At 44.8% G+C, this 27,594-nt stretch overlaps 1 protein-coding gene and 1 long non-coding RNA gene across 2 annotated transcripts; one reads left to right on the top strand and one right to left on the bottom strand.

Moving 5' to 3' along the window:
• The first annotated feature begins 5,921 nt into the window (after nucleotides 1–5,921).
• Nucleotides 5,922–13,624, top strand: LOC306919437. Its single transcript, XR_013789523.1, has 3 exons — nucleotides 5,922–6,025; nucleotides 10,573–10,710; nucleotides 12,365–13,624. It is a non-coding gene; the product is annotated as an uncharacterized lncRNA (long non-coding RNA).
• A 690-nt stretch (nucleotides 13,625–14,314) lies between these two features.
• LOC306919267 (piggyBac transposable element-derived protein 4-like) lies at nucleotides 14,315–18,498 on the bottom strand (the record flags this gene model as incomplete). The annotated part of the gene is made up of 5 exons (XM_079532081.1): nucleotides 18,257–18,498; nucleotides 18,081–18,140; nucleotides 17,738–17,943; nucleotides 17,304–17,640; nucleotides 14,315–14,352 (listed from the first exon to the last, which is right to left on the bottom strand). The coding sequence occupies exons 2-5, from the start codon at nucleotides 18,088–18,090 to the stop codon at nucleotides 14,315–14,317; spliced, it is 591 nt and encodes a 196-aa protein (XP_079388207.1). The 5' UTR covers nucleotides 18,091–18,140; nucleotides 18,257–18,498.
• Nucleotides 18,499–27,594: the final 9,096 nt, after the last annotated feature.

Below are 27,594 nucleotides of genomic sequence, written 5' to 3'. Positions count from 1 at the left end.
ATCATATTTTATGACATTGTATGGTCAGTTTAATATAACCTACTTAAGTAGAAAGTTTAAAGAACCTATTCAGAGGCTTCTTTTCCCTGTGAAAAGAGTAATATAATTTTAGACAACATTCAACATTCATCTTTAGTTCAATCTTAAGCAATATACTAATCAACATGTTGTGATATTAGTATTGCTCGATGCACTTACCTTGCCGGCGGCATCGCTGCTTTTAGCTCTCATCTTGTTGACCTGGGCTTCAGCCATGTCGGCGCCAGGGACGGATTAACCCCCACAAGGGCCCCTGGGCCGGTACATCTTTTGGGGGCTCCCCTAGCGCGTGCGCACAGAGTTTTTTGTTTGTTTTTATCACATTTTGGACCTAAATTTAACAAAATCAATGGCCAATGAAGGCCTCAAACCCATTACAGAGCATTACATTTTCCCTGAAGGGCTCCTGAGAGCCAAGGGCCCCTGGGCCACGGCCCCATTGGCCCAATGGCTAATTTGGCCCTGGTCGGCGCGCTCCTCGATCGGCCTGCTCCAGCTCATGCTGGATCTTCCTGCACTTGGACAGATGCACGTTGGCCACTTCCTCCTGGAATGTGACAGAGACAGGCGCGTAAACGTGGATTAAAGTTCTCAGTCGCTACGACGGATTTCAGTCATTTGGATTCCATAGAAGCCATGCAGCGTGTCTTCTGTGAAAGCATGCATTGAAAATAGCAGATCTGCAAGCTCACGACACATCGAGCTCGTAGATCGGCTATTTACGGTCATTAGCTATTTTAAGTTGAAAGAGTATTTGATGTGATCAAACTAGGAATAGGATACAAGTTTAGAAGCATCTTCCATTAACATGAATTGCCTCAGAAATGTCATAAAAGAAAAGAGGTTTAATGCCTCAAATCTGTAATTGCTTCAGCTATAATTGGCTGTTGTGTGAAAAACAGCAACAATAGGTTTAGAATTATCATATAAACAAAATATTTGCACTGGGGCCTATCGCCATGTCGGTATGCATGTGTGTATAGAGAGATGGTCCAAAAGAACATCTTGCAATTAGAGCAGGGGTCTTCAATGTTCTTCATGCCTGCCTGCTTGAGATCTCACAGTGGACGTTATGGCCCCTACACACTGTAGGAGTTTTAAAGTTGTTGGTGAGTCATCAGATCGTTATGTATTTCACACTGCAGGAGTCTTTTTTTGAAATTGTCTGTCATTATATCGTTGTGGCTTTCACACTTAACGATTGGTCGCCGACTATAGGCCTCACTCACTGCAAGAGTTCACCAAGATGCGATCCAGACCCGATATTCATTTGTTTTTATTTTATTCATTTTTACATCTCACGCACGTGCAGGAGGATGCCGTGATACAAGCGCGAGACCGACACAGGACCCTCTCTCTCTCTCTCTCTCTCTGCGTGCACGCCACACACACACAGGATAGCCAGGCTACACAGGGCAAAATGTTTGTGATAGCGTGTAGCCTACGTGGGCTGCAGCGAGACAGGACGTTAAATCTTGATTCTTATGAAATAATTCTCCGTCTCTCTGCGCGCGCACGCACACACACACACACACACACACACACACACACACACACACACACACACACACAGGGGGAGGAGGGATGCAACCTTCTAGAAAGAATTCAACATCAGACATAGGGCTGTCCCCGACTAAGGATTTGTAGGCCTATAGTCGAAATTAATATGAATACATTTGCTGTTAGTCGACTGATGGTCGACTGAACACCCCCCTGCACCCCCCCCCCCCCCCCCCAAAAAAAAACAACAACAACACATTTGCATTAAGGTTGGGCGATATGCCAATTGTTTTCAATCGCCCATCGTCTGTTTTTGCAGCGCCGTTCGCTACGCGTTGAGAGCTTGTAGATCCGTCTATTTTTGCAGCGCAGCGCAGCCAGGGTAACAAAATAAAAAATAAGTTACAGGTGGAGATGAAGTGAAGTTGGAACGGACAAGCAGCTGCAAGCCACGCTAACATCACAACCACTGGCTGGTGACAGTGTTGTTAGCCGCAGCAACATGTAGCCTGCCCTGGTAACTTCTCCTCCTCCCCGGAGAACTCTTGCCTCCTCGCACCGTCGGGGAGGCTGATCCACAAGCTCTCAAGGCATCGCGTCCTGCCTGTTTTTGCAGCGCCGTTCGCTACGCGTTGAGAGCTTGTAGATCTGTCTATTTTTGCAGCGCTAGTGTCGGGGTTCGTTCACGTTGTCAATAAAAAAATAACCTAGATTACAGGCGGAGATGAAGTTCAATCAGTGGGTTGAATCAGTAGCTACGTGCTAAGCTAACGATCCCCGACCCTACACTAACACTAGCAGCCTGTTTTTTATTTTCCCCCCGACTTCACGGGTGGCGCATTGGGATTGTGATGAGACACGAGACAGCAGTGTGCATTCTGTTGTGACTGTATATTATTAAACTGCATGGGTCTGGACTCCGGAGCATAAACAACATGTAGGCTACAGTACAGTAGCCTCCCTCGGCTCGGTCCCTCCCAGCCTTTACTCTGGCTGCCAGAGTGTTCCCCGATGCTGCGGTGCGGGGACTGGGAGCATACCATTATAACGGAGGAGGGGTTTTCCACCCGGCCCAAAAGAAAAAAATCGTCCCAACTGTTTTTGTTTTTTTGGTGAACATCGACTGAGAGGTTGTCAGTCGACTGAGACCCGTTCCGATCGATTAGTCGACTATTCGACTAATCGAGGTCAGCCCTAATCAGACATAATAAGTAACATACATGAAAAGGTGTATAAGAATAGGCTTACAGTGCTGTACAGTACTGTGGTTTACAAAGCAGAGCATCATGCTGCATGAGCTCTTTAGTTTGTATTTATTTGATAGACTGACTGATCAGCTGATTAATGTTTCACTACTTTATTATTTTTATACATAACAATAACAGGAGGTGCACACACATCCACACATTCTACAAGTGCTCAATAACTGACACATACTAAAAACCAGTAAGACGCCCTGAGGGCGAGAAGTGATGATATTGTCAATTTTAGTCAATAAATAAAAACTAGACTAAAATGATAGGGAGGGACAAGTGGAGAATTGATCCAGGAGAACTAAAATAAGTCATTTTATGCTTGGTTGTGCGTGGGTGTCAAATTCTGAAAATCTACGATCTACAAGAGCTTCTAGATCGGCTATTTTCGGCACACAGCTACATATAAATCAGGCATTATGACGCCAAGATAGATTTAGTCTGTCTGTCAACAAGCCCTCAGGGCTTTTATGTAATCCTTTAAGATCATGGTTTTAGATCATTGATTTTAGATCATTGATTTTAGATCATTATTTTAGATTATTGTGTAACTGTTCCTCTGTCCTTTCTTTCACAAACTGTTAATAAAGTATTCATCCGTCCGTCCAGTTACACACCGCCTCCACCAGGGGGCGAACGGCAGAGCCTTTGCATTGAGAAAACGGCCTGGAGTATCCATTGGTGCGCATGCGCTCGAAACACGTTGATCCGGAAACGCGTGTTGTTGTTGCTGTTGCTGTAGATTTGCCAAAAAAACTGCCCAGCGGGGAGCACTGCAGCATAGTGGTTGTTAGCCTTTAGCTCTGTGGTTGTTTTTCATCGTGGTGTGAAATAAAGGGAGTGCTACTAAAAACAACGTCTCATAATGGACGTCAAAACGTGTCAAATGGAGTCTGTACGGCTGAAGATAAATGAACACATGACGTCGGTGGGAGAGGACATATTGTGTGTTTTGGACAAACAGCAGCAGAGTGGTGGTGCTGATGTTTGTTGTGTGAAGCTTGATGTCAGAGTGTTTGTGTTGGAGCGTCTCAGTTTGGCTGCTCAGGTCATGGTCAACCTCTTCCAGAGCGAGATGGAGACACTAGAAACTCTGCTGGAGAAACAAAACAAAGTGCTGGACATTGATGTTGATATGGATATCGATCTACACACTGCAGGTATGTGTGTGACACACACACACACACACACACACACCCCAATTGCAGCTGTCACGTACAATTGCGACTGGAGGTGTGGTTTTGCTTACTCATCCTTGTTAACTCTACTGTGTGTGTGTGTGTGTGTGTGTGTGTGTGTGTGTGTGTGTGTGTGTGTGTGTGTGTGTGTGTGTGTGTGTGTGTGTGTGTGTGTGTGTGTGTGTGTGTGTGTGTGTGTGTGTGTGTGTGTGTGTTAGGCCTTCCTGATGGGCCTAATATTGCCTATCATTCTGTTATTAACCCCCTCTGGCATCTCACTTTTTTGCTCATAAGTGGTATGGCTGACTTGGTACTGTAGCTTAGGGATTATTCCTCATGTTATTTTAAAGGCTTAAAAATGCATCTATCAGGAAAAGAGGCAATGAGAGAGCTTTACAAGCTGTTGTGGCAGACTGACACACGCACACAGACCTCTGTATCGTTCCAATTTAAGTTCGTATTGGTTTGCTCCCAATCTTTTGCCCTCTGGGGGCGGGCGGGTGGTGTTACAGCGTGACACACAGACAGACATACAGACAGTTTTGGCCATCTTCTATAGTTAGTGCTCACTTCGTTCGCAATTAGGGCATTTGAACATTGATGCCTGTCAGTCACAATGGGGGACAGGGTCTCATTTTGTGGGACGCTTGAAAAGTCTTGGAAATGAGGGACTGTCCCACGCAAAGGGAGACATCTGGTCTACGTTCTGTGAGGCAACTCACCGTTTCCATGTGAATCCTGAGATCCTGATAACAATGAGATGATTCTCACTGTTCTATTATAGCAGCTGGGTTTACTTTTTATCATTACTGCCGGGCAGAGAAACCTTGTATCTCCATAATTCAGAAGGAGCGAGTGCATTCTCCGACACCGGCAATCAGACGCGGGGGGAGGGGCGGCACCTGCCTTGGAAGGTGGGGGGATTAGTGGAGTTCCGCGGCAGTGTTGGTTCGTTTCGTGGCCGACACAGCAACTGCCGAAAACAGTCGCGGCTCACGATATGCATTGCAAGTTCAAATTAACCCGTGTCTTCCCTGTGAGGTTAGGGTCTGGGGTAGAGTGTCAGACTGCTGCCACCGGTGCCAGAAAATACACTCGCTCTCTCTCACATAATTTAACCTTTGATGTTTTTTTGTAAATTAATGTCCTAATCAGTGTCACCCAAAAGTAACCAAAATAGCCGATCTACAAGCTTTTCATTTTTCATTTTCTGAAAAGTAACATAAGAGGTTTCCACCTCACAGCAACAATATTATACCTACTTGTGTTATTAATATTACATCAAATTCCTTATTAAGTTATTTATTGTATTCCTTTATTCCAGACCAGTGTGTGGAGTCCAGTCTGCAGGTGAAGATCAGTTCTCCAGCCACGACTGTTTCTATTAAACAGGAACCTGAAGACCACCTTAAACAGGAACCTGAATACCACCTTAAACAGGAACCTGAAGACAAACAGGAACCTGAAGACCACCTGGCTCTCAGTAAGTTTAAATTACTCTGTCTTTATTTGTTTTATTGGTGAAAGTGGGTAGTACTGAGAGTGCAAAGATGAACCGATATGACCCTGTTATCGATTTTAGCATTAACAATGTGACTACATTGATGGTATTATAAATGCGACGACGGTTCGGCAGTAAAAGTATCAATGGGTTCTCTGAAGCTTTGCAGTTAATTCCTGCAGTTAGTTCCTGCTGAAGAAGACTCACTGACCTAACATTCAGCTCTTCTCACATCTTCTATGAGAACACTACAATGTAAACAAAAGGCAAAGCACAGTTAGGCCAAGCGCACCATCAAAGTTCAGTTCAAATTTAGGAAAATGTGGCCAAAGAGTAGTAATCTGTTGATACTTTTTCCAGCCACTACTCCGCACTGAGGTACAAGATTCAAACCTTTTGAATGTATTTGTTCCTAGACTTTCTGCACATTCTTGTGTGTAAAAAGGAGGTCTCACCTGAAGAGGAGAGGAGCTCCAGTCTGGTCCAGGAGGAACCACAACCTCCACAGATTAAAGATGAACAAGAGGAGCTAATTCAAATACCAGAAGAGGCTGGTGGGTCAATGACTGTTTTCAAATACGCAATACAAAATACTGCTTAAAGAAATACTTTTACATTTTGAAATACATTTTGAGTAGGGCTGTCAAATGATTAAACATTTTAACCAGATTAATCTCATTTTAAAAATATATTAATCACGATTAATCAGCATTCAAACTATGTCCAAGATTATGCCATGTTTTACAAGCTCACGATACCACACATAGATCGGGTATTTGTGTTACTTTTTGACTTTTTTTTCACCTTGTGTTTACATACTATAGATAGATAGATAGATAGATTTGTCATTGCTTGCACGAAACAATGAAAGTTTAGTTCAGAGCTTCACCACTGGCATACAAATAAACACACTAATTAATAATTCACAAAGTGCAATAGTGCTAGTGCAACGTACTAGTGCAGTGTAATAACAATAGAGTTCAGCAATGCAAAGTCCAAAGTTCAATGCATAGTCCATGTCCAGTACAGTACACTTGGTCAGGGATGGGGGGAGCGGGGGGGCAGGTTGTTCATTCAGCAGCCTGACAGCCTGTGGTTAGAGGCTGTTGGTCAGTCTGCTGGTTCTGGACCAGATAGATCAGTATCTCCTACCAGAGGGCAGACGTTGGAAAAGATGGTGTGCTGGGTGGAACTGTAATTTGCACGGCGTAGGCTGCGGGAGGTGAAGACTGTGGCGATCTCTGGGAGACTGGTCCCAATGATTCTGAAAGAAAAGGCGTTGCTGTGCCTTCCCCACAGCAGAGGTGATGGTGGTCCTCCAGGACAGGTCGTCGGCCACAGTCACGCCCAGAAACTTAATACATAATTTGCGGACCACGTATCCATACGTTTCTAGGGCTTTTTTATTGAATACTTTCAACACATGGACAGATGCATGTTTCCTTCTTCATACTACGAACTAACAAACGAACCACAGTATCGAGGGACCGCCATGACAACAGACAGTGACCGGGTTACAGGTCTTCTGTTGGGGGATCACGGATCACCATGCAGAGCCGTCATAATCGGCGATCGCTCGGACGTGTGATTGTAACACTTTTTTATTCATTATAATTGCAGTGATAAGACCGCAATGAACGCGTCGGGGACGTCATCGACCCGGTTGTAATGTATAACGAACTTTTCCGCATCCTAAACCGTGGTGTTGTGTTCTGTGGAAGCCCTTTTTTTCCTTGTCGAGTTGTCATCTTGTCGACATGTCGACATCACAGCCTGGTTTTGCCCACCGTTCAGGCGGCCCCCGAACGGTGAGCGATCTACAAGGAGATGGTGAAGCTTTTTTCCATCGCTCCTACGGGGGAGCGATGAAAAGTTCACCGGTGGTGTCCAGAGAGGGGCTAGCTGCATGTCCAGACATGTTTCCCTATAGCTTGCAAACCAACATCAGCTAATGACAACGCGTCTCACCGTTATACTATAGTTCTGAACTGAACGGTGGAATGGGACTTTTTATAGCCTACGGATCAAGACTTTGCTGCCCATGACCCCCCATGTTACTGCGATCAAGACAATGAAAGCAGATCTGTGAGATAGATTAGGCGAGGCGCTCATCATCATCATCATCATCATCATCATCATCATCATCCTCCTCATCCTCAAGTTTGGTAATGTGTGCCCACATTATCAGTGGCTTTTAGTAAAAGCCACTGATAATGTGGGCACAGACCAAACTGTAATAAAAAGGTTTACATGACGTTCTGCCTCAGTCCATATATATATATATATATATATATATATATAGCGAGCTGTATTGAATAAGTAGAGAACAGAATATGGGACAGTTGCACCGCTCACTTCACAGGCGGGTGATTTTTATTATTATTACAGTAGAAGTTGTTTTCTTATGAAAGCAGACAAAATACATACATACATGGATGCACCTGGGACGTATCCTCAGTGATGTATCCTAAGGTCATCTGGGTTTCGGGTCTCCCAACATCATACCCCTCACTCAGGTGACCCAGCCGGGGTGATCAAGTCCCGACTTACGTCCCAGTAGCTACCCTCGATCAGTCCCATTAGGGAAAAACCAGGGCCACACAATCCGTTCTTCCTGAACTACTCTGCCGGGACTGGGAGGTACCATTCTGGCGCGTGGAAGGACTAGGCTCTGTGGGTTGACTCCTGTCCGGGCCCCTCCTACGTCTCACCAGGTCCACTCCTGCTCTCACCAGGTCAGGCCCTGTGCGTTGCACCAGACTCCCAGCACCAGGCACTTTATTCAGTAATGGTGGATTCTCGAGCCGCAACAGTTCCGCAGGCTCCACCTTGCCCTTGGTGGTGCCGCAGGCTCCGCTTGAGGCCCTCCTGAATGGCCCTCCTAAAGGCCTCACCATGGGTTTGTTGGGCTTCTTCCTCACGGAAGACACAGGCTGGGGCGCCAACCCATACTGCTCCCGGGTGCCGTCTAATTTCCGGCTGCCACCCGTCTCTCCGGTGGTCACCAGACTATTCCTGGTTGTCACGTAGTCTATTCCTATGAGTCACTATAAATAGAGAGTCTTCTGTTTCATACGGTATATAGTATTTATATGTCGCTATAGGCCTTATTTTGCGAATCTTGAGGAGTTCAGGTCCATGTCTTCTCTGGAGTTATCTCTGGTGGGCGCAAGCTGCAATCAATAACCAATTTGTACATGGGACAAACTGTACATGGGATCAATGTGTACAGTTTTCCTCGTAAAAGTACACATTCAGGGCTTTCATTCGGTGTATAGGATGTATAGCATATTTATTGTGTTCATTTTTATATCTGCCTGTCAATGTCTCTGACTTTAAACCATCCATAACTCTTCTTGCTGTTCAAGATAACCACTTCCAGGCAAAAGCAGGTGTTGCAAAAAGGTCAATATCTCCAGAATGGAAGATGGTAAAATCAAAATGTATTTTTTAAATTGAAGTGGACAAGTTCAGCTTTCTTTTGATGTATGCGTGTGATTCTCGCTATAGGAGAACATTTTGCTGTGGGCCCCGAAAAATGTCCTTCCTTCAATGTTAAGCCTATAGCACCAGAAGAACAGGCCTGGCTGGATTCTGTAGCAGCCAATGTGTTAAAGTTAGAAACCCTCTCCACCTCCTCATTTCCGATGGAGAATGGCTGAGATGTCCGGAGACCTGCAGAAATCAATGTTGTTACCGTTGTGGACATTGCCTGCCAATATAAATGTGTGTGGGACACTGATGTGGAGGCTGGGAGGCAGAGATGCTGCTACTCTGGCATATCTATTTCATATCTATTTCAGGATCATTAATCTGTTATCAAGCTGATTGGCTGTTTCAATTATGCAATGAAGAAATACTGCTTTAGTTTCTAGATGTGCTTTCATTTTGTTATTTTGTGTCCCTGACTCCCTGGCTGGGTCTGTCTGTCCGTCCAAGCACGGAAATAACGTTATAGCGTTTGTTGACTAGCTAGTGTCACTGTTGCGCAGCCTAACACACACACACACACACACACACACACACACACACACACACACACACACACACACCAGGGAGGGCGGCTTGTACAGTACTACAGCACAAGTACAGTACAGCGCCACTCTGTTTAAATCACTCTGTCCTTATTTGTTTTATTGGTGAAAGTGGGTCGGTACTGAGAGTGTAAAGATGAACCGATATGAATCGGTTATCGATTTTAGCATTAACAATGTGAATGCGTTGATGCATTAACCCCTGCTTTGATCAAATTGTATTATGAATGGGACGCCGGTTCGGCAGTAAAAGTATGAATGGGTTCACATAAGCTTTGTAGTTATTTCTACTTCTGTACCAGTAAGACGCCTGAGGGCGAGAAGCGACCTCAGGTCACGTGCACGCATCCACCTGGGTGACGGCAGACTGCTGGGCGAGCGCTGGCGCTTTGGCATGGGGTGTAAGATCTTAATTTTCGGGCCTGTTAAGAACTCTAGTTTCCGCTGGCTGCCGGGCGCGGCTGCACTAATAACTTTGGGGCAGGCCCGTCTAGAGTTTAAATGGACAGGTATCGGTCAAAAGGGAGACATTGAAGAGGAAGGATGGATGTAGGATCAACATATGGCATGTCAGAACAGGTCAGCTCCATACTTGGAGATCTTAGGGTTTGAGGTCAGATGTAGAGTTGCTGGCCAATATTGATGACATCAGGGATCTCCATTTACAGTATGGGCTTAATATTGATGAAATCAGGGATCTCATCCCTGATGATGTCATGTGATGTCACATGCTCCATCCCTGATGATGTCACGTGATGTCACACGCTCTCCCACCCCTACCACCATATATGGTGCCGACACACCAACTGATGGGAAATGTGCGATTACATAGTTAACAACTAACCTGCTGGAGAAGACCTAACATTCAACTCGTCTCACATCTTCTATGAGAACGCTATAATGTAAACAAACAGCCATACAGCACAGAGCGCAGTCAGCGCACCATCAATGTTCAATTTTGGAAAATGTGGCCAAAGAGTAATCTGTTGATTATTTTTCCAGCCACTACTCCGCATTGAGGGATAAGATTCAAACCTTTTATAGAGTCTCTTTGTATTTTTTCCTAGTCTTTCTGCACGTTCCTTTGTGTAAAGAGGAGGTTCCACCTGAAGAGGAGAGGAGCTCCAGTCTGGTCCAGGAGGAAGCACAACCTCCACAGATTAAAGATGAACAAGAGAAGCTACTTCAAAGACAAGAAGAGGCTGGTGGGTCAATGACTGTTGACATTTTTCAAATAGGCAAAGAAAAATACTGCTTAAAGAAATACTTCTTTCATTTTGAAATACATTTTGAGTAGGGCTGTCAAATGATTAAACATTTTAATCGGATGCATCTTAGTTTACAATGTATTAATCATGATTAATCAGCATTCAAACTATGTCCAATATTTTACCATGTTTTACAAGCTCACAATGCCACACGTTTTGAGCAGCTTGTAGATTGGCTATTTGTGTTACTTTTTGACTTTTCTTTCCCTTTTACAAATTCAATATACAATTTATTTTCAGCTGATGTTCACATCAGGATGGAGATAATTATTTTAGCACTCGAACAACTAGTGACTGCTCCTTTATACTGAACAAGACAATAGACGTGGTAAAGTTTGATTTGAATATGTAGTATAATGGCACCACAGGGAGAGGTCTACAGTATATAGAGAGATGGCCTCCAAAAGACATTCAACAATGTCAGAGGAACAGCCAGAGATGGACCAGAGACATGGACTGTTTAGTTCAAGGATGCAACCTGTAGTAAAATTGTACAAGATAGGTATGTAGTGTTTTATTTACTGTGGTTTAAACCTGTAGTAAAGTTGAATACAATTTACAATTTAGCAGACACTCTTAATCCAGAGTAATTTACAGTAAGCAAGAACAGAACATGGTAATACATCAAATACATGAAAAGAAATCAAGAATCATACACCTGTAAGGTCGTCGAGGCTAGGGCAAGTGCTACGGACTGAAGATGGAGTCTGAAGGGGTGGCTATGGCGGAAGATTGGGAGTGAGTCTGGAGTTCTGATTGCAATGGGAAGTGCATTCCATAGTTTTAGTTTGTTTGTTTTTTATTTTTAGATATTTTTTGGGCCTTTTCTGCCTCTATTGATAGATTTACAGTAGGTAGAAAGAAAACGGGGAGAGAGATGGGCAGAGAAGACACACAGTAAAGTTTGTCGGGATCGGGACTCGAACCCGCAACATACTGTCATGCTGTATTACCAGCCAAGGTGCCTGGACCGCTAAGCCTGCCCAGGCCCATACCATAGTTTTGGAGCCAGAAGGGAGAAGAGTTTGGGACGTGTGGAGCGCTGTCCCGGCGTTTTTAGTGAATGTACTTCAAGAACGCAAGCCCCCCAAAAAACATGCTCACACTGGGTGTGGTAGGCTACTTAAAGGAACACAATCAGGTGTGAAATCATGAGTCATAATTAGCAAGCAGTGGTTTTTGAAACATCAAAGTCATGCAAGGTAACACACAATTCCAGCCGCCAGACCACAAACATGTCAATAACGCAAAAGCTATACTAGTGCAGCGCCATATCAACATCATTCAAAACGAGGCGTTTAAGTGTAAATGAAAAATATGTTACAATCGATAATATGCCGTCTCGCTCTGCCGAAAGATAAAGTCCACAGCGTGTCTCATCACAACGCACTGTGAGCTTGCTTGTAGGTCAGATACTTTCAGCGAGCAACGCCGCCATAAGGCAAAATATAAATGTAAAGTGTAAAGCCAAATGTATCATTTGCACCGAAAATAGCCGCTCTACAAGCTAATCTGGTTATCCTATTTGAATACTTTAAGGGCCTTTGCGCCTAGACCAAAAGGGTCGTAACACATTGTATTTTTTTTGTAGACTTTCTGCACGTCCCTGTGTGTAAAGAGGAAGTTCCACCTGAAGAGGAGAGGAGCTCCAGTCTGGTCCAGGAGGAACCACAAGCTCCAGAGATAAAAGATGAACAAGTGGAGCTACTTCAAAGACCAGAAGAGGCTGGTGGATCAGCGTTGACATTACTAACAGTGAAAAGCGAAGATGATGATGAAAACAGAGACACAGAGCCTGTAGCCGGCACCTCAACTGTACACATGAAAGCACAAGCTGATGTAGAGGACTGTGGAACATCACAACCAACTAGTGACAACCAGCTCCTCTCTTCACACTGTTCTGAATCTGATACTGAAGACAGTGATGATTGGGAGGAGACTAGGGGAGATCAGTCAGCTTTAAACACACTGAAATCACAAACCACACAAAATGTGGGAGGAGCCAAGCTGTCCCAGGATCTGAAGTCATCGAAACAAACTGACTCCAAGAGGAGTCACACAGGGAAGAAAAGTTGTAATTGTACAGAGTGTGGCAAAATGTTTAATCTAAAGGGGAATTTAAAAAGACACATGAAGATTCATACAGGCGAAAAGCCCTTCTCTTGTACAGTTTGTGGTACAGCCTTTACTCAGGCGGGTCATCTAAAAACACACATGATGACTCATACAGGCGAAAGGCCATTTTCTTGTACAGTATGTGGTAAATGCTGTGTTACCACAAGTATTCTAAAATCACACATGAAGATTCATACAGGTGAAAAGCCATTTTCTTGTACAGTATGTGGTAAAAGCTGTGCTCACAAGGGTGATCTAAAAAGACACATGATGACTCATACAGGCGAAAAGCCTTTCTCTTGTACAGTTTGTGGTACAGGCTTTACTCAGGCGGGTACTCTAAAAACACACATGATGACTCATACAGGCGAAAAGCCTCTCTCCTGTACAGTATGTGGTACAGGCTTTACTCAGGCGGGTCATCTAAAAACACACATGATGACTCATACAGGCGAAAGGCCATTCTCTTGTACAGTTTGTGGTACAGGCTTTACTCAGGCGTGTAACCTAAAAACACACATGATGACTCATACAGGCGAAAGGCCATTCTCTTGTACAGTTTGTGGTACAGGCTTTACTCAGGCGTGTAACCTAAAATCACACATGATGACTCATACAGGCGAAAGGCCATTTTCTTGTACAGTATGTGGTAAAGGCTGTGTTAGCACACGTAATCTAAAAACACACATGATGTCTCATACAGGCGAAAGGCCCTACTCTTGTACAGTTTGTGGTACAGGCTTTACTCAGGCGTGTAACCTAAAATCACACATGATGACTCATACAGGCGAAAGGCCATTTTCTTGTACAGTATGTGGTAAAGGCTGTGTTAGCACACGTAATCTAAAAACACACATGATGTCTCATACAGGCGAAAGGCCCTACTCTTGTACAGTATGTGGTACAGGCTTTACTCAGGTGGGTCATCTAAAATCACACATGATGACTCATACAGGCGAAAAGCCATTTTCTTGTACAGTATGTGGTAAAGGCTGTGTTTCCAAAAGTCATCTAAAAAGACACATGAAGACTCATACAGGCAAAAAGCCTTTAGTTTAAGTCATAATGATCAGTCAGTCTAATCCAGGATGACAATGATGCAAAAGCAGAGGAATTACATGTATGATCTGACAATATCAACATGACTGAATAAAATACACATTAATAGTTCCTTGTGATGGAGTTTAATTTGTATCTTGTGTATGGATCTTATTTTCTATTCAACATGATGGAACTTTATTTTTATTTTAACTTGCATTATTCCCTCCAGCTCATAGGTTACTGGTAGTACAATATGAGCATCAGTGTGTGTCCACATGTGTCAGTATTTAACAAGTCGTATGCATTAACATTCATGCAATAATTATGTTCATTGATATGCAGTAAATGATGGTGCAGTAAAGTGCTCACAAGCTGCTGGGTTTGTCTAGATCAGGGGTGTTAGCTTCATCTTACATAATGTACCTTCAGACCATAAGAAAGCCACATATGCATCACAGTTAAACGATTCTGTTTAACTATCATCCTTTAATATCAATGCTCTTTTGTCAGGTGTGTGCTGTGAACAAAAAGTGTAACTTAGCCTTGTTTCAGCCTTATTTCACAAACTACCAAACCAGACATTCAAGGTAGACAAGAAAAAAAGGAAAAAACAAACATCAACAACAGCACCATTTATTATATATAGGTAAACAATTGTAGATCTGCTATTCTCACTAGTAAATAATGGGTGTTCTTGTACGTCTTCAGCTATAGTTGGCTGTTATGTGAAAAACAGCAACAATAGGTTTAGAATGAGCACATAAACATATAAACAAAATATTTGCACTGGGGCCCATCACCATGTCGGTACGCATGTGTGGAAAGAGAGATAAAAAGAGCATCTTGCAATTAGAGCAGGGGTCTTCAATGTTCTTCATGCCTGCCTGCTTGAGATCTCACAGTGGACGTAATCCCACCATCTCAAGCTTAACTCTTTGAGATATTCATGGATTTCTATATAGTTTTTAGACTTCTCTATGGCAGAATGGCGTTTTTGAATGATTTATTGAAAATTCTCTGTTGTGAATGTGTGACAACGAAAGACCTTCAGAGAAAGCTTGACTTGTCTGCTTCCAGGAAAAAAATGAACTGAGTTGATAAAATGTTTAGTTCTTGTGTTGGAAGCCATTTAAAAGAGCCTGCATTTACACTGTTTTCTGTTTCTAGGACAACAAAAAAAGTTATGACCAGTTGAAGTTTTATTTTCTAAAGAACTTTTTTTCTGCTGGGCGTACACACCCATGCCATATCTCATTTTAAAGGGTGAGTTGTCTAGTTAGAAAAAGAAAAAGAAAAAGGTTTCTCACATGTACCACTGTAGATATTTTGCCATCTATAAATAGCATGGTCAGTCAGGACCAATCTGACCTATCCAGCTAAAAGTTCCCATAGCTCTGCATTGGAACGTGATAGAAACTCAAATTCTTTTTGGGGTAAATGTAGACATTCTAACGCACATTTTGATATATACCATGTCTACATAGTCTTACCAGTACCTTGTATATTCATGCATGAATCTCAAAAACCTGTTACGAAGAAACACAGTTTTGATAAAAAACACATCCAAGGACATTGTTTTGATATGACTTGGTGCCCATGATATGTATCAAAATATAGACTTGAATGTATACTGCATTATAAAAAAAAAATTGGGTTCTTACCATCTACAATTACAGAGTAAATCACAGTTGAAACTCGCTTAGTCAAACCATAAACCTCAGAATAGTGTAAAAATAGCCCGACAGGTATCTCAAATTGGAAAAGTGCACTTTTATTTTTTCAGAACATAACCAGAACATAACCAGAACATAAACATTATAATTTAAAATAATTACAGAAAATAAATAAATACTAATGCAATACATAGTGTACATACTGTACACTATTTTGACGTTGACATTGTATGTGTAGGCTATACAGGGTACAGTTCTATTTGACGTTGACAGTGTGTGTGTAGGACACCGACCCCCCCCTCCCCCCCTGAACCACCGGAGATGAAGCAGCTTAGCCGCACTGTTACACTATTTTGACGTTGACATTGTATGTGTAGGCTATACAGGGTACAGTTCTATTTGACGTTGACAGTGTGTGTGTAGGACCCCCTCCCCCCCTGAACCACCGGAGATGAAGCAGCTTAGCCGCACTGTTACACTATTTTGACGTTGACATTGTATGTGTAGGCTATACAGGGTACAGTTCTATTTGACGTTGACAGTGTGTGTGTAGGGTATACAGGGTAGTTACAGTTCTATTGACGTTGAGGGTGTAGACTTTCAAAATAAGACAGAAAAAAAGAAAAAAAAAGAGAACAGTTATTCAAAGTAGTGCTTGATATTCTTGTCCTTGTGGTAAACGAAGAAGCATGGGAACAAACACAAGGGCACCTCACAATCAGGGCAGTAATACAGGGTCATATGCCGGAGTGGTCTACCATTGGGACCGTTACTGAGCAGGTGGAGCCTGCAGGTTCTCTTGTCAATTCTCACTGGCACATGGCCACGCAAATGCACCTCAAGTCTCCTATTCTCATCACCTGCTCTTGCCCTATATGGACGATCACCCCCCACTGCCCCCTCCGCCGCCGCCTCCTCCTCCTCCTCCTCCTCCTCCTCCGGCCTCCCTGGTCTCAGTGATGTCCACCTCTCCACCACCAACATGATATAGTCCAGGAGAGTTTTTGTCCTGCCCTGCTTGAGTTTGTGCAACACGAACGCATTGTACATCACCATCTGAAACATGTAAAAGACAAACTTCACAGGCCACTTGTAGGACTTACGGGCAAACGGATAGTAGGAGATATGTTGGTCTAGTTTGTCCACACCATTCATGTACTTGTTGTACTCGTTGACACAATGTGGCTTAATTTTTTTATCCCTGACTGGCTCGCCTGGCGTCACTGGCTTTCTTACGCCTCTCAGTGACTGTGACCATCGTGTGTGGGTGGATGGTGCTGCACATTTTGACAACCTTCTTGTCCCGCCAAGCCAACAACATCACCCCGTCATTGTTGTGGCGCATCAGAGTCTCGCCCAGCTTCATGTCGCCTGGTTTGCTAAGCCGCTTCATCTCCGGTGGTTCCCCCCTGTTCTTCCTCATCGTCCCACATACATGGGTTCCCAAAGACAGTAGCATAATACACCTGTTCACTGAGTTGTACAGATTGTCCATGTACAAATGGTAGCCTTTGTTGGACAACGGTCCGAGAAGCTCCATCACGGTCGTGTCCAGCCCACAGCCTACTCCGGTATATGGCTTCATGTTCCAGAGGTAGCCCGTCGCTGAATCGGCTAGGCAGTAGGATTTAATCCCCCATTTTACCGGCTTCAACGGATTATAGCACTTCCAAGCCAGTCTTCCCTTCCATAGCATAACACCTTCGTCGATGGATATGTTCTTCTCTGGGGTGTACATGGACTGAAACCGGGCCAGAAGATAGTTCACAAGATATCTGACTTTGTACATGCGGTCCGCTGTGTCTGGAGTCTCCTGGTCACTGAAGTGAAGGAACCGCTTGAGCAGCAGAAACCGGGTCAGGCTCATGGTGCGCCTGAACTGCTGTGTCTCATTAGCCTTACGCCGGGACCAGTATGACACAAGGGTTGGCTTCCTCACAAGGCCCGTCAGGAAAAAGAGCCCGAAGAAGTTCTTCAACTCTATCACAGAGACATCCGTCCATTTCTTCACTGTGGAGTGTGGGAGTGGGTCCTGGATCTAGATAGATAGATATATAAGTTAGATTTATTTGCAGAAATTACAACAAAGTCATCAATTTGGGAAAACATCAATGTGGAATATACACAATACACACCATTGCGATGGACTGCGCTGCATATCTGTTGGTCTCATCGCAAATATACTGGAGCAGCTCATCGGTCAGCAACAGCTCAAAGAAGTCCACTGGATCACTCTCTGCACTGAGGTCACAGTGAACACCCGGCTCTCCAGTAAACGGGATGTCCTGTGGCTCCCACCCACCAGCAGACCACCCTGGCGAAGCCGTTGAGTTGGCATCACCTAAATTACAGGAATACACAATTATTAGCATAAAAAACATTGTTTTTATTCATGTAGAATACATCTGGTGGAGCTGTAACATGTGATGAGACTATAAAATGATATACATGATTTTGTTCTGTGCATTGTATTTATACCTGCTTCCATGGGCACAGGGGCAGCATCTGCAGCTGTCGAGATGATGGGCTGTTCATCATCTGTAAAACAACAACCATTTCAATCAATTAGAGGCATGGTGTAGCGTTCTCCATAGTGCCAAATGCAGACAGACTTTAGCCACATCCACAAGTTATTTAGCTCTCTAGTTACTCACCTCCATCCACATCACTGTTCACCTCATCTTCATCATCGTGCCACTCCTCATCACCCGGTTCTAAATATGTACAAATAAATAATCATTTAGCTGGAGTGCACGCTACAATTACATTCCTTCATACAAAAATGTAGCCAATCACATACGAATTGTGGCCAACACATCCATCTATTCAGTGTTGATCCATTTCAGCCAACACATTGTAGCCAACACACATCAAAGCAAAGCAAAGTGTCCATCGTTGTATCCCCCCCCCCACTGCTACAGCGGTGGAGTCCTAAGCGAACCAATGGGGCTTTCAAATAGATCTGTATTGAGCTTGCATGATGATCAAATGAACGTATTGTACCGTGGTTTATATGCTATATATTATGAGAAATGTTCCATTACTTTTTTCCCCATCTATTCAGTATTGTTTTATCGTTTATTATGATCCCTGTTTTTTTGTATTACTTTTCCGCGCCGCTGGGGGAAGGGTGGTGTAATGCAGGCCGCAAAGCTAAGCTAATTCATTATACTACTAAATCTATATAATATTGCGCTTGCATGATAATCAAAATAGTGTATTGTACCGTGGCTTATAGGCAAAATCATATAAGATGATCGCTAGAAATAAATGATTTGGATGATGTAGCATGCACGATAAAACTATCATATAAAAAATGTATTTTGACGATGACGAAGGTTTGACGAAGGTGCCGCCATCATGCGGCCATGCCGCATGATGGCGGCCTCCTCCTGAAAACCTTCGTCATCGTCAAAATACATTTTTTATATGATAGTTTTATCGTGCATGCTACATCATCCAAATCATTTATTTCTAGCGATCATCTTATATGATTTTGCCTATAAGCCACGGTACAATACACTATTTTGATTATCATGCAAGCGCAATATTATATAGATTTAGTAGTATAATGAATTAGCTTAGCTTTGCGGCCTGCATTACACCACCCTTCCCCCAGCGGCGCGGAAAAGTAATACAAAAAAACAGGGATCATAATAAACGATAAAACAATACTGAATAGATGGGGAAAAAAGTAATGGAACATTTCTCATAATATATAGCATATAAACCACGGTACAATACGTTCATTTGATCATCATGCAAGCTCAATACAGATCTATTTGAAAGCCCCATTGGTTCGCTTAGGACTCCACCGCTGTAGCAGTGGGGGGGGGGATACAACGATGGACACTTTGCTTTGATGTGTGTTGGCTACAATGTGTTGGCATTTTTCGTAACAATGTTTCAGACAATAAGATTCTTACCATCGAGCTCATCGGGGGACGGTTCGGCTCCATCGCTGTCTCGAAACGGCTCAAAGTCCTCTTCGGAGGAAGATTGGGGGGGGGGGGCGACAAACCCCTTGGAAAACCTCGTAACCCGTGTAGATCGGCGGAGCACGGTGTCGTCGCTCGAGCCAGGCCGGGGAGAGGGACCGCTAACACTGGGCGCAGGCTTGGGGCTAGTAGATGCGAGAAGGCCGCGATCCTGCAACCCGCTGCCACCGGGCTGGGGACCGGGCGAAGCCGCTTGCCTGCTCTTCTTCTTGACGGGGGACAAGAGCTTCACATCGGGGACGACAGTAGGCTCGACATCGGGGACAAGGGGCTTAGCATCAGGCCCGGGGGGGACAAGAGGCACCACCGCATCTCCTGGCTTCTCTCCGTCGCTACCAGACAACTCCTCGTCGGTCTGAGGTGGAAGAGGATCAGGATTACGGGGCCGGCCCTTCTTCCCGACGAAGACCATGCGGAGATGTTCCTCCATGGTTGTTTGGCGCACACCACCAGTGGAGGTAGAGGGAAGGGGAGATGGACGCTTGGAGCGTTTTTTTGGCGCCATGTCGAACTACACTCTGACACTGACTACTGACCGACTACACTCGTAATCTACTATATAAACTAACAAGACGTACAGACAAACCAACACTCAACCAACAGACAGACACACACTAAACAGGTAAAAATAAACACACTAAACTAACGATCTAAAGCTATACTATACACAGATAAGACGGCAAGACGCGGACACTTTTTTTTGGGTTTTTTTTGTTTTTTTTTTGACAGACAAAGACAGACAGACAACAGACTACTAACTAAAGAATCTAAACTAAATATAAACCTAAATTACTACAACTAACTACTAATATTACTACTACTACTACTACTATTACTACTACTACTACTACTGCTATAAAACTCGCTCAATCAATCAATACTACTCACTCACTTTCGACACGCACCATAGACTACTCCAAAACTGTCTTCCCCACGCAGATCCCGGGGGGGTGGCCAGGTTTTATAGCAAAGGATGCAGGTGTGTCACGTGACACGGGTTTTATGGGTAATGTAGTTGGAATATAAGCTCAGGAGTTTAAACAGCGCTCCGGAGGATGTTAATATGGTTAGATTAATAAGAAAAGCTGAAGACGCCAATTGGCGTCATTGATCATTTACGGAATTCTGATGAAGACGCCAATTGGCGTCTTTCATCTTCTAAGGGTTAACGCAGACATTCTTTTCGTACCTGGAATGTCCCCCCTTTCCGCCTCTTTCCGTCTCTATGGAGTCCATAGAGCTACTTACACTTATTGTTATTATTTGAGGGGCGCTATGCCCAGCTTTCCGGGTTTGTGTGAACACAAACATTGGCTTGTCATTGGCTGATCGCCCCATAGTGATGATTTGATTGGATGAGCAAAGTACATATTGAAGATAAAAGTGAGGGCAGAAGAGTGAAGACGCCAAAAGTGATTGGCCGGAATGACATTTGCATTGATTTGATTGGTTGAGCACGGAATGTGATGCATGATGATGTATGTCATGATGATAAGAGCGCTATCAGTGCTATCACTAATAACTAGTTACGGTAAAGTAACTAGTTATTAGTTACTTTACTTTTAAAAAATGTTAATAAAAACAAATTAAAAATGGGTTTTTGTTGGGTTTTGTTATTCATTGTAGCTTACCTAATGAAATGTAGTGGAACAATAAAACTCAAAAGATAGGTTCAGAGATTTTGACAGGCATCTTTATTGTATCCATCTGGGTCACTGGTGGGGGTGGTGGTAGAGGTCGGGTCTTTGGCGACTAGTTTTGTCGCGCCATTAACTTTGTTAAGGTACTTTAATAAATTGGCATTGCTCTTTATCGCTGTGGACTTTGGTTTCTGTCCTCCGCACAACTTGCATTTTACCTTGATATTTTTAAGTATAGGCCTACTTTATCTTCACAAATTCAAAATAATGGCTGTATTTCCAAGTTTAAAAGCTCCCGCTGTCTGTATTTGCCATTGTGCCTGCCGGCGTTTTGTGTGTGTGCGCTGTGTTTACCCCATGCGAGTAATGATGCGCTGTGATTGGTCAGTGATTGGCTTACAATTTACAATTTACAATTTAGGCATTTAGCAGACGCTCTTAATCCAGAGCGACTTACATTAAGCAATAACAAAAAGCATGGCATACATCACATGTATAAAAAGTAGTTATCATGAATCATGCGTAAACTAAGAACGTAACAGTGGAGTATCTATGTAAACTATACATACTATACTATATAATATATTATACATGTGTACTATAAAGTGCTATGACTACATAAAGTGCAATTCTAGAGCTGTCTACATAACAAGCTATAAGTCTGTTTAAAATACTATCTAAGTCTACATAATGTGCTATCTAAGGGGCTAGGCTAGGGCAAGTGCTACGGGCCATGGTGGAGTCTGAAGAGGTGGGTTTTCAGACTACGGCGGAAGATTGGGAGTGAGGCTGCAGTTCTGACTGCAATGGGAAGTGCATTCCATAGTTTTGGAGCCAGAAGGGAGAAGAGTTTGGGACGTGTGGAGCGTTGTCCCGGCGTTTTTAGTGAAGGTACCTCCAGCTTCCCTGCGTTGGCTGATCTGAGTGAGCGGGAGGGTTTGTAGGGTACGATCATACTTGTGAGATATGGGGGGGCCATGCCTTTGGTTGCTTTGAATGCCAGCATCAGAGTTTTGTATTCTGTGCGGGCAGCGACCGGGAGCCAATGGAGCGAGCGGAGAAGGGGGGAGACGTGTGAGAATTTAGGTTGGTTGAAGACCAAGCGTGCTGCGGCATTTTGGATCAGTTGGAGGGGCTTAAGTGCACATGCCGGTAGGCCAGTAAGGAGGGAGTTGCAATAGTCAAGTTTTGACAAGACTGTTGTCTGGATTAGGAGCTGGGCTGACTCCTGGGTGAGGAACGGTCTAATTCGTCGTATGTTGTAGAGTGTAAACCTACAGGATCTAGTGACAGCTGTGATGTGTGTTTTGAACGAGAGCTGACTGTCCAGGACAACACCAAGGTTCCTGGCTGTCGGGACAGACTTTACCAGGGCGTTGTCTACGGAGATAGTTAGCTCCCGCATAGGGCAGGACTTAGCTGGGAAGAACAGAAGCTCAGTCTTGTCTGGGTTCAGCTTGAGGTGGTTGGAAGACATCCACTGTGAGATGTCAGCCAGGCATGCAGTGATGCGCTCTTCTACCTGGGTGGCAGAGGGGGGGAAGGATAGAAACAGTTGTGTGTCATCGGCATAGCAGTGATAGGATATATTGTGAGCAGAGATGATGGTGCCAAGGGATTTAGTGTACAGTGAGAGGCTTATCCTGAAATTCTTGCTAACCAATCATCACATCTTCTGCGACGTGCTCACATGGGGTAAACACAGAGACACACAAACCACAACACTGTGGCTCTGGCGTGTGCATGCTCATGCATGTTTCATGATGTTTGAGAGCAAAGCAGAGCACACAGACACAGAGCAGCAGCAGGTCGCCTCACCCGCTTAGTCACTTGTTAGATAACAGATAATAGATATCAAGAAACCACCACTCCTGAATGAAGTGTCTGGTGCTGGGAGTCTGGTGCAACACACAGGTCCTGGCGGTACCCACAGAGCCTAATCCCTCCACATGCCAGAATTGTACCTCCCAGTCCCGGCAGAGTAGTTCCGGAGTGGACCCAACGGATTTTGTGGCCCTGGTCTTTCCCTAGTGGGTCTGATCGAGGGTAGCTACTGGGACGTAAGTCTGGACTTGATCACCCCGGCTGGGTCACCCGAGGGTATGATGTTCGCGAGACCCGAAACCCCGATGACCTTGGGATACATCACTGAGGATACGTCCCAGGTGCATCCAAGCGACGTATTTTCGTTCTGTGCACACTGCACGCTTGGTTGGATCACATAACATAACGCAGGTAAAGCAATCACAGTAACTATAACGTTACTGAATTTGGAATGGTAAATAGTTACGTTAATAGTTACTGCAAAAAATAGTTTCTTTACGTAACAACACTGACAGTACAATTGTGAAGTATTTTTATTTGTACTTTGTTTCCAATTAACAATACTGTTACTTCTACTAAAAAGTGAGTACTTTTTCCACCAATGCAAAGTATACTTGGTATGTCAGCTCCTTCACTCTCCTCTCATATTTGTGGACACCCTTGATGGAATCTGCTCCACGTTTCTGTTCAGCTTTAACCTCTGCCTCTAGCTCATGCACCTTCACAAAAGTATACACATTATGACATTGTTTATCTTCTGATTTTGTTGTGTATAACCCATGTTGGTATTAACCTGCAGTGTTCATTTTATCCACTGAAACTACGACGAACTAGAATAAGTGCCCCTCGGGCTGTAATAGCGCCACCATCAGGCTGATTTGAAAAATGTCAAGTAGCATTTTCTGCTCAGCCTAGTGGGAATATATGCGTGCAGGCCACTCCTGAAAACTCATCTTAGCCAATTAGGATGGGATATGAGAAATCAAACAAACCTGTCTTGATCACATGACTATAGAGATCATGTGTACCGATTTGGGTGAAATTTGGATAAAAGCTGAAGGTGTAATATAAAAGTGTTTTACATACGTGGGCCTCCTGGTGGCGCTGTAAAGAGCAGATGTGAAAAATTCCAGGCAAGGGTTTTTCCTTGGCCTCTAGGGAGTGTGCATACAAGGTTTTACACAGATCGGTGCAGTTATAGATAAAAACACGAATTGGCCATTTATAGCGCCACCATAAGGCTGGGTTGAAAATGTTCAAGTGCCATTTCTTCCTCTGCCTAGTGGGAATGTGTGTGCAAAATATCAAGGAAATCACACAATGGTCCTCATTCACAAAGGAGAAATACGCAAGAGTGTAACGGAAGCGTAACGGAAGCGTAAACTGATGCGGGAAATTCCGTCCGATCACGCAACGTTGTTTTGCCGTGCAATTCAAAGAGCGGTGTGTACCACAGGTACGCAGGTGTATGTTGTGAGGTACGCAGGTGAATGCGAGCGGGTGCCAAATGATCGGAAAATCAGCGGATAACTTAATTTGCATTGATCCACGCCCCATTTCACACCATAAAAGGCCTCAAGCATGACTCAGCAGTTTGTGAGATCACCATGGCGGCGAGAATAAAGAAAATAAATTACAGCTTTGTGGAAATAGAGGTCATGCTAGACGGCGTAGAACGCCACAAAAACATATTATTTTGCAGTGTAAGCAGTGGCTTCACCAATTTTAACAAATCGGATTGTTGGAAGGAAATCACCCAGCAAGTGAACTCCGTCAGTGCTGTGGAGAGGTATGAATAATGAATATGAATATAGGCCTACAGCCCGTTCTTTTAATTTGATACACGCATGGACCACAAACAAGGCCTATAGGTCTTTTATGTATATCATTTGCACCATTGTATTATCGTAGGCCTAGGCTTATTTACAAACCGACACTGTTTATTATTCAATCTATTAAAGGACAGCGAAGGAGGTAAAAAAGAAATGGAGCGATTTAAAATTGGATTGTAAGAGGAGGCTGACAAGGCAGCGCCAATCCATGAGTGCTACCGGGGGGGGGCCGGGCGACGCACCACCACCTTCGCCCATGGACGAGCGAATCCGTGCCATAATTGGTACCAGTCTACTTTTTTATATCCATATACCGTTACATTTGTGCATGATTGTTGTTTCTTTTCTATATGCCTACATTAAACAATACACAATTCTTATAGGAGAGGTGTCGTTGTACGGCATAGAAGGCGCGGTGGGGATGGACACCGATGCGCTGGATTTGGATCTCCAGCTGGACGCATCTGATGGTATTTAAACTATTAGGCCTATAGGCTTGCATTTAATCAACACATTATAGACTTGAACTGTCCTGCTTCTCCTTTGATATTGAGCACAACACAGGCTACACACACTCGATTCAAGCAGCATTGCTCCATAACTAAATGTAGATAAAATATACGATGTTGTTAAATAAGGAAAAAGGCACAATAAATAATTGTAACTGATTTTTAATGGGGGAAAAAGGCACATCAAATGATAATCTTCATTTTTTTGATGATGCTGCTTCCGTGGCGTCCGCGTCCTCGCGGCGCTCCAGTGCCTCCACCACCTCGCAGGCAGCTCGGTGCCGCACGCTGTCCTCGACCACCACCACCACCTCCCAGGCCTCGTCTGCAGGGCCATCCGCTCAGCCTCGGGCTCAGCGCTCCACCACCACCACCACCACCACCACCACCTCCCAGGCCTCGTCTGCAGGGCCATCCGCTCAGCCTCGGGCTCAGCGCTCCACCACCACCACCACCACCACCACCTCCCAGGCCTCGTCTGCAGGGCCATCCGCTCAGCCTCGGGCTCAGTGCTCCACCACCACCACCACCACCACCACCTCCCAGGCCTCGTCTGCAGGGCCATCCGCTCAGCCTCGGGCTCAGCGCTCCACCACCACCACCACCACCACCACCTCCCAGGCCTCGGCTGCAGGGCCATCCGCTCAGCCTCGGGCTCAGCGCTCCACCACCACCACCACCACCACCACCTCCCAGGCCTCGGCTGCAGGGCCATCCGCTCAGCCTCGGGCTCAGCGCTCCACCACCACCACCACCACCACCACCTCCCAGGCCTCGGCTGCAGGGCCATCCGCTCAGCCTCGGGCTCAGCGCTCCACCACCACCACCACCACCACCACCACCACCTCCCAGGCCTCGTCTGCAGGGCCATCCGCTCAGCCTCGGCCTCAGTGCTCCACCACCACCGCCGGCTCTGCCCCTGCTGCTCGCAGGCCTCCACCAGACAACGACGAGGTGCCCTCTACCTCGGCTTCTGCTCCTGGTTCTGCAAGAACCAGAGTTAGGCGAGCCTCGGAGCCTGCCCCCGTGGCTGACCGGGACGCCCGGGTGGAAGTTATATCAGCCGAGGTCTTGCAGAACCAGGGGCATTTGCTGAGGGCGGTGGAGAGGGTCGCCTCTGTCGTGGAGGAGGGTGTGAGGGCGGTGGAAAGGGTCGCGTCTGTCATGGAGGAGGGTGTGGGGATTCTGGGCAGGATCGCCACAGCCCTCGAATCCATAGCCTGCAGGAGAAATGAATAAAATCATTAAACAAAATGTTGAATTTGCTTCATGTGTCTATTCTTCAAGGTTATTATATAGTTAACTAAAACTAACGAAGTAACAAACTGAAGGGAAAAAAATGAAAACGAAAACAACCGATATGAAACTGTATTGTGTAACTATTACCATGTGATCAAGAAACAAACTGGCTATATCAAATCCGCTAAACTATTTAAAACTAACTGAATTAGAGGGTCGAAAAACGTCAAGTAAAATGATAAATTAAATTAAACTATATTCATCCTTACTTCAAAAACGAGCGATCAGTTGTCGGCGCAGGGCCAGTCCTGGCCTGTTGGCCTCTGCGCCAATGGGTGGGTCCACCGGCATGTCTGCAGGTGGGGGCAGTGCCAGTCCCTCTGGAAGGGGCACACCATGCCGTTCGGCGATGTTGTGGAGCGCGCAGCAGGCCATCGTGATCTTGCAAACCTATAGATGGGAACAAATTAATAGACTGAACAAAACCTGTTCTGTTATAGCATGCCTTAATGCCTACCGTTTTCAGCTCATGATGGTCTAATGTGTGTGTGTGTGTGTGTGTGTGTGTGTGTGTGTGTGTGTGTGTGTGTGTGTGTGTGTGTGTGTGTGTGTGTGTGTGTTTTTTGAAAAATACCTTATCGGGCTTGTAGAGGAGCGTCCCTCCTGCCGTGTCCAGGCATAGCCAACGGACCTTCAGCCTCCCGATGGCACGCTCCACAACTGCACGGGTTCTGACATGGCAGTCATTATATGACCTCTCTTGTTGGGTCTCGGGCGTGAAAAGTGGCGTCATGAGCCATGTTGCCACGGCATATCCTTTATCACCTGGTATAGAGATAGATATGGTTAGCCATACAATTCTGTCAATTTAATGTCCATGAGCCAAGTGAGGGGGAATGGCACTAAATATATACAATTGAAAAAAACACTCACCAATGAGCCATGCGTCT

Source organism: Electrona antarctica (genome assembly GCF_951216825.1).
Source record: "Electrona antarctica genome assembly, contig: scaffold_25, whole genome shotgun sequence".
NCBI lineage: Eukaryota > Metazoa > Chordata > Actinopteri > Myctophiformes > Myctophidae > Electrona > Electrona antarctica.
The sequence above is the reverse complement of the archived record's forward strand: the minus strand, read 5'-3'. Positions and strand labels throughout refer to the sequence as shown.